This window comes from Benincasa hispida, chromosome 6 (assembly GCF_027475165.1).
Source record: "Benincasa hispida cultivar pf3 chromosome 6, pf3_genome.v1.1, whole genome shotgun sequence".
Classification (NCBI taxonomy): Eukaryota; Viridiplantae; Streptophyta; class Magnoliopsida; order Cucurbitales; family Cucurbitaceae; genus Benincasa; species Benincasa hispida.
Genome location: NC_143483.1, coordinates 31074996 through 31085581, shown reverse-complemented (window position 1 = coordinate 31085581; position 10586 = coordinate 31074996). Strand labels below are relative to the sequence as shown.

Below are 10586 nucleotides of genomic sequence, written 5' to 3'. Positions count from 1 at the left end.
TGTAAAGATAGCGTTTGACAATTTTAAGATAAAAAATGGCCTTAAGGCGAGAGCACGACAATGTCCCTCGATGCTTGTGCAACACTCGTTCCAAAAGCATCACTTGAAGATAGAATTGTATCGCTACCTTGTGGTACTGCAACATCATCGCGATGAAGAGTTTTGTGCACTGCAATGCTACAGATGGAGGTAACAGAGATGTGATATGGAAAGCGCTGTAGCACCAACACGGTATCTATGAAAAGATCTTCAGTCGCCTAGGTTAAATAAAATTTGAATCCCAGCCTCCTCTCATATTTTTCTTCTCTTTTCCATCTTTTTCATTTTATATTTCCTCTTTTAGGTTTAATCTTGACCATGAGAATAATATTAAACGTTATTAGTTGTAATTTTAGATTAGTTAAGCTTTTGTTATATTTTCTGTTGTATAGATTTGCTTTTGTTATATTTTCTGTTATATAGATTTGCTTATGTTATATTTTTTATTGTATATATTTTGTTAATTTTGATTTTTCAGTTGCATTATTGGTGTATAAATACTGGTAGTGAGGAAAAGATAAAATATGGGAAAATGACTTTTCTTTCCCTTTACTGATATATTCATTTTTTCCTTATTAATATGGTATCAGAAGTTTTTTAAAAACTTTCTCTTCGTCTTCTTCCTTCCCGCGCCAAACAGCCATGAATCCCACCCCTCCTTCGTCCGATCTTCCGCCACCTTCAGTTAGTTTTCCAGGAAATATTCCGACGCCGTCTATCCCGTCAATTGATTTTACCAGTTCCAACCAAGAATCTTTTTCCATTTTTCATAATAACCCTTACATCCTTCATCATAGCAATACCTCCAACTTTGTTCTTATTACCGAGCCTCTCACCGACACCAATTATGTTACATGGAGCCGCTCGATGATTCTTGCTTGTTGATTCACAACAAATTAGGCTTCATTGATGGCTCTCTCGTTCAGCCCCCATCCTCTTTGGATTCGAAATAACAATGTTGTGATTGCCTGGATCTTAAACTATGTTTCAAAGCAAATTTCATCCAGCATTCTTTTCACCAATTCTGTTATGGAGATTTCGCTTGATCTTCAAGATAGGTTTCAGAAAAGGAATGGTCCTCGTGTTTTTCAATTAAAACATGGGTTGTCTAATCTGAAACAAGAACAAGATTCAGTAACTATGTATTTTTTCAGAATTAAAAGCTTGTGGGATGAATATATTTCTTATCGACCGGGTTGCACATGCGGTAAATGTACTTGTGGTAGTGTTCGATCCACGGATGACTTCATCCAATTTGATTATTTGCTGTGTTTTCTGATGGGTTTAAATGATGAATATAACCATGCTCGTTCCCAGATACTTCTTATGGACCCTCCCCCACCAGTCAATAAGGCTTACTCCTTAATTATTCAACAAGAATAGCATATTTCTACCTCTGCCTGCTGTCACTTTAGCCATCCACAAGCCTGAAAATAATTCCCAGTCCCAGCTTAACCACAATCCCAATAATTCATCCAAGCAAAACAAGAATCGACCTGTCTGCACATATTGTCACATTTCTGGCCACACCATCGAAAAATATTATAAGTTCCACAATTATCCGCCCGGTTACAAGCCAAGAAACAGAACGACTAATCAAGTTCATAAGGTTCCAAATTCTGCCCTTTCTACTTCAAGCTCGACTGTTGATACTACTTCTACAGCACCTATATCCTCTGTTAACCTCAACAATGACACCCTTACTCAGTGTCATAATATACTTACTATGCTTCAGTCCAAACTTGCTGCTGTTAAGGTTAACAATGATGCTATTAATCATGTAGCAGATACTTATTCTTCCAATATTCCTTTTGGGGGCTGGATTGTTGACTCCGATGCTTCTACACATATATGTTTTCAAAAACATATGTTTGCTGATTTGAGGCCTTTTGCTATTTTTGTCCTTTTGCCTAACAAAACACACATACCGATTCATTATGCTGGCTCACTTGTCTTTTTTAGGACTATAACTCTTCATCATGTGCTATTTGTACCCGAATTTCAATACGTTTATAATCTATCAGTGCTCTCATGTCTGATAACTCTCTGTCTGTTCAATTTTCCAATGGATATTGTGATATTCAGGCCAAATCCACTTTGAAGACGATTGGTAGGGGTAAACTACATGATGGTTTGTATCTCCTGGAGAATCCATATGAAGCTGTTGATTTTGTGCATGCTTTGTCTACTATCAATGTTGTTTCACAATATTCGACTGAGTTGTGGCATTCCAAGCTTGACCACCCTTCTCTATCTCGTTTATTTGCTTTAAAGACCATTTTGTCACTATCATCTTCATTACATCATTCACATCCTTGTGAAATCTGTCCATTGGCAAAACAGAAGAGATTAGCTTTCCAATCACACAATCATCGAGCATCCACTCTTTCTGACACTATACATGCTAATGTTTGGGGACTCGTTTCTACATGTTCATATGCTGGTTATAGATATTTGCTTACTTTGGTTGATGATCATAGTAGATACACTTAGGTGTTTTTTATGAAAAAGAAGTCTTATATTCTTTCTATCATTCCACATTTTTTTTTTGTGTATGTAGAAACTCAATACAATAAAAGAATCAAAGTTTTTCGTTCAGACAATGACCCCGAATTATGTTTTACTAAATTTTTTTCTTCAGAAGGGTGTTATTCATCAGTTTTCTTGTGTGGGAAGACCAGAGAAAAACTCTGTTGTTGAGAGAAAACATCAGCACATAATGAATATTGGTCGAGCCCTTTTCTTTCAGTCTCGAGTGCCTTTGCATTTTTGGAGTGAATGTATCCTAACATCAGTCTTCCTCATCAACCGTACTCCATCACCTCTCTTAAGCTAGAAGACTCCCTATGAACTTTTACATGGCACGACTGCTGATTACTCTCTTCTTCGAACCTTCGGATGCTTATGTTTTGCATCTACTTTACAGAATGGCCGGACTAAGTTTCAACCACGTGCCACAGCTGCTGTCTTTGTTGGCTATCCATCTGGTATGAAAGCTTATAAGTTGTTTGATATTGAAAATAATATGTTTTTTAAATCTCGTGATGTTGTCTTTCATGAATCTTGTTTCCCCTTTCATAAAGTTACTTCCACAAATGAACAATCGATTTTTCTTCATGACCTTGTTTTACCCAAATTAGTGGCTGTCGATTTTTCTTCTCAGCCCATATATTGTCCAACAGTCAATGAGCAGGCTTATTTATCCAGCATTCCTACCAATGCCCCTACTCCTATTACTTTTCCTTCACCACATAACCAGTCCATCGATAGTCCTAGTGATGCAAGTCCTTCTCTTTCCCTTAGCCCTGTACTGCCTATAAACCAAAATAAATCACCTCATTTACCAACTTTACAGCCTTCTAGTATTGTCACTTCATAGCCTAGTCCGCCCTTTACCCCTGCCTCTGCATCGAATACTTCTCCTTCCATCTCACAACCTGACCTCTCAATCCATCCACTTGTTTCTAATTTTGAAATCCGAAAATCCCATTGCATTTCTAAGCCCTCTTCTTACCTACAAGACTACCATTGCAGCCTTATTCACTAAACCACTTTGCCTTCTTCCTCCTCTCGTTATCCTATATCTGCGGCCTTATCATATACAAACCTCTCCTCAAATTTTCGAGCTTTCTCCTTGGCTATATCCTCTCATTATGAACCCCAATTTTACCACCAAGTCGTCCCTTTTGATCATTAGAAGGAGGCTATGAGAATTGAGATTCAGGCCGTGGAAGACAACGATACTTGGGATGTTGTGGTGCTGCCTCCAACAAAACATACAATCGGCTGCAAATGGGTCTATAAGATCAAGCACAAAGCCGATGGGACAATAGAACGGTACAATGCAATGCTCGTTGCCAAGGGCTATACTCAACAAGAGGGATTGGATTTCATTGAGACTTTTTCTCCTGTTGCCAAGCTGGTTACTGTTCGCGTTCTTCTTACATTGGCTCTCTCTCATAATTGGAATCTCATACAATTAGATGTTAATAATGCATTCCTCCATGGTGATTTGTTTGAGGAAGTATATATGGATCTCCCTCTTGGTTACAAGCCTCCAGGTTCTTCTTATTCAAACGGTAAGCTTGTCTACAACCTCAAAAAGTCCATTTACAGTTTGAAACAAGCCTCACGACAGTGGTTTGCCAAGTTTTCTGATGTTTTGATTGAGCTAGCTTCACTCAATCGAAAGCTGACTATTCTCTGTTTGTTTGAGGTCAAGGTAACTCCTTTATTACTCTCCTTATTTATGTTGATGATATAGTCATCACAGGAGCAAATTTACAACAGCTGAATCAGCTCAAGTTATTGTTGCACAGTCATTTTAAGCTCAAAGATCTTGGTGATCTCAATTATTTCTTAGGCCTCGAGCTAGCACGATCCCATACAGGTATCTCTATTTCTCAGAGGCACTATGATCTTCAATTGTTGAAACAGGCTGGCTTGTTAAGTGCTAAACCTATTTCTATTCCTATGGAACCTAATATCAAGTTTAAGAATTCGGAAGCTGATTTGTTGAAAGATCCCTCTTCTTATTGTCGATTGATTGGGAAACTTCTCTACCTCACCATCACACAGCCAGATATAGTTTTTGCAGTTAACAAACTAAGTCAGTTTGTAGCTTCTCCATGTAAAACACACCTTACAGCTGCTCATCATCTATTATGATACTTGAAGTCATCACCGGGACAAGGTATCTTGATATCTCCAACAAAGACTCTTCGATTGCAGGCTTTTTCAGATTCTGACTGGGCATCTTGTCCTAATACAAGAAAATCCACTTCTGGTTTCTGTATTTTCTTGGGAGACACTCTTGTTTCATGAAAATCTAAGAAGCAAAGTGTTGTATCTCGTTCTTCTGCTAAAGCATAATATCGAGCACTTGCCTCCACGGCTTGTGAAATTGTTTGGTTGACTTCTTTACTCAAAGATTTGTGTTTCCCAATTGTGCAACCATCTATCATCTTTTGTGATAATCAAGCAGCCGTATATCTTGCTACTAATCCAACTTTTCATGAGAGAACTAAGCATATAGAGCTTGATTGTCATTTTGTCAGAGACAAAGTTGCTGAGGGCTCTCTTAAACTTTTTCCTGTTCAATCTAAGGGACAGCTCGCTGATATTTTTACAAAGGCTCTACCTGCTTCTGCTTACTTTTCTATTTTATGCAAGTTGGGTATAATCATTTTATATGGTCCAACTTGAGGGGGGATATCAGTTGTAATTTTGGATTAGTTAAGCTTATGTTATATTTTCTGTTGTATAGATTTGCTTCTGTTATATTTTCTATTGTATAGATTTTGTTAGTTTTTATTTTTCAGTTACATTATTGGTGTATAAATACTGGTGGTGAGGAAATGATAAAATATGGGAAAATGACTTTTCTTTCCCTTTACTGATATATTCAGTTTTTCCTTATTAATAAACATGATTTGTAACTAAGATAAGTTCTACCTTAATGATAGGATAAAAACTCATTGAATTGGTTGTGGGAATTTTTGTTATTTGAATTGCTTGCTAAATTTATGTGGTTCTTGAATGTACTTAAAACTTCTTTGATTTAAGTTTATGAATAATTTGATCAATCTTCATCTTTTCATTGTTAGACTAGATAATGACATATGATATGTGACACGTAATCGTATGTTACTTATTAAGTAGAAAAGATCAAAGCATGCTTGGTATAGATTGATAGGACGTTATTTAGAATAGTCCGTTTACAACATTGCATGATTGACTTAATTCAAGAACGAAATCAATTAGTAACTTAGGCTATCCAAGTCTAATCGTCTCAATAAGACCTTCTAGGCTTAATGTGGATGTTAGATTTTTAAGAACGCTATTGAATCCAATTAATCGAGCATCTAGCTTAATTAAGAATCTATTAATCAATTAGGGTGCTCGTGACTGTGATTGCAATTACGATCAATCGCGGCAAGTAGGCTATTTTATATATAGACCTTTTAGGTTACTTGAACATGATCTACCTGTATGTCAACCACATACTGTTCAAGTTACATAAAATAACCTTAGATCTTAGTTTATTGGATTAAGTCACATAAGTCTAAATATCAAATAAAACCATTTCTTATTTTATTAAATAAATTACTTTTGTTTATACATTACAAACTACGAGATTTAGGGCATAAACTTTAACACCTATAGTGTAAATGAATGTCTAAATCTCACCTGATCATGACCACGTCTTCCATATTTAATGTTCCTCTTGAACTACATTTGTGAAGGAATTCTAATCTTTTTTAATCGACCAACTGGACACTTCACATTAGGTGGGAGAACATTAATGGACATCATATCATCGGGTATGTGTTATTGTTGATAATCACCTAACAAATGGATCTAGTCTATATATGGAACCACAATTGAGTTCAGCATCTTAAGTTTCATAGTTATATATAGAAGGGGTTTTCATACCTCGTTTGATACTAGTTTCAGCTACGTCAAACAGTGACCCTCGTTTTACATCTAGTTTTTGGAAGAATCTCCAGTTAGCATTGGGTACTCGATTGGATTTTAGTACAGCTTTTCACCCACAAACTAATGGTCAAAAAGAACATTGGAACCAGACATTGGAGGATATGTTGTGCACTTGTGCGTTAGAGTTTTCAGGGAGTTGAGACTCCCACCTGCATTTAATAGAATTCGCATAATAACAGTTATACGGCTACCATTAGCATCTTTCCGTTTGAAGTCCTCTATGGGAAGAGCTGTAGGTCTCCTGTGTGTTGGGATGAGGTAGAAGAGAGGAAATTGTTAAGACTTGAGCTAGTGCAAGACAGAAGATCATGGCTTGTATGTAAACAGCTTAGAGCTAACAGAAAAGCTATGCCGACGTGAGACATAAGGACCTGAAATTTTAGACTGGTGATAAAGTGTTCTTAAAGGTGGCACCTATGAAGGGTGTTTTGAGGTTTGGAAGGAAAGGGAAGTTGAGTCCGAGGTTCATTGGACCTTTCGAGGTCTTGAAGCGAATTGATCCTATAGCTTACTGATTGGCATTGCCTCCATCACTTTCTTCAATTCATAATGTCTTTCATGTTTTGATGCTGAGAAAATATGTGACAGATCCGTCCCATGTAGTTGACTTTGAGCCATTGTAGTTGAAGGATAACTTGAGCTACGAGGAGAAGCCTGTAGAAATTCTTGCCAGAGAGGTAAAGATATTGCACAGAAAGGAGATAACTTTTGTAAAAGTCCTGTGGCAGAATCACCAGTTCAAGTAGGTTCCCTAGGAGCGAGAGGATGAGATGAAGGCTTAATACCAGGAGCATTTTTAGGAATAAACTTTCGAGGACGAAAGTATTTTAAGGAAGGAAGAATATGACATCCCGAAATTTTGTTCATAATGTAATTTCAATATTTTGTTTGAGATTATTTTTGAATTTTGGAAATTTAATTGGATTACTGAGATTTAATTATTGAGAAAGGGATGTTTCAATTTAATTATTTAATCAGAGGAAAATTGTGGGAATTGGACTTGATATCATACAAATTTAATTTGAAATTAATGTCAAGAATTAGTTACATTTTGGAAGGGGTTATGTCACACAAATTTAATTTGAAATTAATGTCAAGAATTAATTTCACTTTGGAAGTGGGTTATGTCACACAAATTTAATTTGAAATTAATGTCCAGAATTAATTTCATTTTGGAAGGAATGGGTGTCTCAATTTAATGGTTTAATTGGTGGGAAGTTAAGGAAATTGGACTATTAATGTCACCCAAATTAAATTTGAAATTAATGTCAAAAATTAATTCCATTTTGGAAGGAAGAAGTGTTTCAATTTAATGGTTTAATCGGAGGGAAGTTATGGAGATTGGACTTTTAATGTCACACAAATTAAATTTGAAATTAATATCAAGAATTAATTTCATTTTGGAAGGGGTTAGTTAAATTCTTTGTGAATTGAAAATTTTAAGGGAGAAAGGGATTAAAAGTTGGAAACAGGGTCTGATTGAAGGAAGATTTTGGAGATTGGAATCTTAAAGGTGGTTGTTGCTAAGGCTTCATTGGGTATTGAATTCAAAGATTGATTATTGAAGACTGCCGCTTGGATCGATATCTGAATCTAGTATCGAGGTAAGTAATCTTACTGCTAGAAATTACCCACGGACCGGGCACTAGATGTATGCTAGCATGACAGATTGATATTATGACAGAACGATAGCATGATAGTCTGATAGTATAGTATAACTGATGTATGTTCTTGTATGAGGATTTGAAATATTAATTGTGCACATAGATACTTGAATGCTAGCATGAAATAATATTTGATTCCATGGGGTTGTATTTGATCTGAGGATATTGAGGTGTATATGTATGTTGTAGAGTCATGATGTGGAGGTGTATATGTATGTTATAGAACCATGTTGTGATACTTGTGATGTTGAGATTGTGATAGTGTTCTCACTGATTAGTTAGATGCTCATTAGATGTTGTGTTTCTTTCGGGATTCACCAGAGGTTGTGTTTTCTTCGGGATTTACCAGAGGTTGTGTTTCCTTCGAGATTTACTAGAGGTGGTGGTTTCCTTCGGGGTCTATTAGAGGTTGTGTTTCCTTTGGAATTCACTAGAGGTGGTGCTTTTCTTCGGGATTCACCAGATGTTGTGAGTCCTATGAAACTTACTAGAGGTAGTGGGCATACTTAACTACAGTAGGATAAAAATCAGTTTTTCATGTATGTATGTGTCCCATGAGGACTAGAGAAGTTTATATGTTCCACTAGAGATAGGAATTTAGAGGATATAGATGCCTAACCTGACCCCAGTAGTGGGGTTACTTACTGAGTATTTTATACTCATCATTTCTCATGTTGTTGTTTCAGGTAAGGGTAGAGATGCACCGGCCATTGACAAGCGAAATCCGTGATCGAGCCACTGGGATCAGTTTTATGCTTCTGCTCATGATATTTAGATTTGTTTTCATGTTTTCAATTTTCAGTTTTGATGTTTGAAACTTACTATTAAGATTTGTTTTCATACCTATTTATTATCATTTATGATTTATGGGTACCCTATCGTTTGTTTTTAATATTTGAATTTAATGAAGGTATTTTGAATTTACCTTATTTATATAACATTTATTTCACTATAAAAGGGTGTCATTTTAAGTTCCATGCATGCATGTGTACAGTAATGACCCAACTTGAGTCCTAGGGAGTCGGGTCGTTACAGTTGGTATCAGAGCCCATGTTTTGGGTTCTGTAGATTGACTTACTATATAAGTCTAGATTGTCCCTGGCCCATGAACGGATTCCTCGTCATCGCCAGGTATGTCTTATCAATTACAAGTTTTATAATAATTGTGCATTAAAATATTTGTTTAGCTTAAATGCACTAGTTATATTCTAATGCTAGGTCAATGACTCGTTAGAAGTTATTATAAGCAGATTATTCAGGTACGACGCTACAAAAGGAGAAAAAAAAATTATGACGTCACTTGGTACTAGTTTATCTCATGGAAATTTTGTTAGAAACAAACAAATATGTACATGAGTTTAGAAATCTTAAAGGTTGATAAAATTATGTAGAGTTGTTACAAGTTAGAAATAAAAGTATTTAAATGTTTAAGCCAAGGAATAAAATTATCTAGATAAGAATTGATTGAGGACTAGTGTTATGTTTTTTTTGCGAAAGAATCCTTCTCAAAATATACACTTAAAAATTTGGGTGATTTATTTTAATTGGGTTAACTACGAGAATAGGCTATTTAGAATCTATATTTTAAAAAATGTCCAAAATCTTAAAAAAAATATCAACTTTATCATTAGGTAAGCCATTTGAAGCCCAAAACATGTCATTAGCTACTATCTTGTCTATTATATTATTTTGTTGATGAAAGAAAAGTATATTTGAGTTACATTTTTAATGTCTACATTACATTATTAAATAAGCGTATAATGGGATAATTTTTCACACGTAATTTTAAGAGAAAGGTCCATTTTATCCTTATACATCCTATTTAGGGATTCGTTTTCTCATTACAACCTACGAAGATCTCAATTGTGATTGAAACTATCGGCATTCCTGACCTTACAAACTCATGAGATACAAGATATAAAAAAAACTTCAAAAAGGCAACCTGAAATCAACTTCTACGATTTACAAACTGATTATAATTGAATTTCAAGATTTGATTTTTTTAGTTGTGAGAATTTATGAGGAGGTTGCCAAATTGCTTCTAGGAGTCACCATTGCAAGAAGAGGTCAAAATTATTTTTTAATAGCTCGCTTAATATAGCGACTTAATTCTCAAGCCATATATTTTCATATGAATCATGCATACCCTTTTACATAATATCTTTTTATTCGAGTTTTCAAAGTCTCCCAAAGAGAATGGAGATTAAAGGTTTTCGTCCTTCGGAGAAGAAACATCGAATTTTGTCATAACGCAAGTTTGAAAATTCACAAATCTATCTTTTGAAATGAACAGGTTAGTTTTCATCTTCAAATTTAAACCTTTCTCCATTTTTTTAGAATTTTAAGATTTTAAGATTTTATCGATAACCATATTTGCATGAGTTT

The 10586-nt window shown here is 35.3% G+C and overlaps 1 protein-coding gene across 1 annotated transcript; it reads left to right on the top strand.

Moving 5' to 3' along the window:
• The first annotated feature begins 948 nt into the window (after nucleotides 1–948).
• Nucleotides 949–3418, top strand: LOC150035592 (uncharacterized). Its single transcript, XM_090314364.1, has 4 exons — nucleotides 949–1246; nucleotides 1455–1990; nucleotides 2125–2505; nucleotides 2966–3418. The coding sequence occupies exons 1-4, from the start codon at nucleotides 949–951 to the stop codon at nucleotides 3416–3418; spliced, it is 1668 nt and encodes a 555-aa protein (XP_090170490.1).
• The last annotated feature ends 7168 nt before the right edge of the window (nucleotides 3419–10586 follow it).

Excerpts from the sequence above, each read along its gene's own strand:
- LOC150035592 (XM_090314364.1), top strand. The coding sequence starts at position 949 with ATGGCTCTCTCGTTCAGCCCCCATCCTCTTTGGATTCGAAATAACAAT. Across the intron at positions 1,991-2,124 it reads TTCATTATGCTGGCTCACTT|GCCAAATCCACTTTGAAGAC; the intron begins GTCTTTTTTAGG and ends TGTGATATTCAG. Across the intron at positions 2,506-2,965 it reads ATAGATATTTGCTTACTTTG|AATGGCCGGACTAAGTTTCA; the intron begins GTTGATGATCAT and ends TCTACTTTACAG.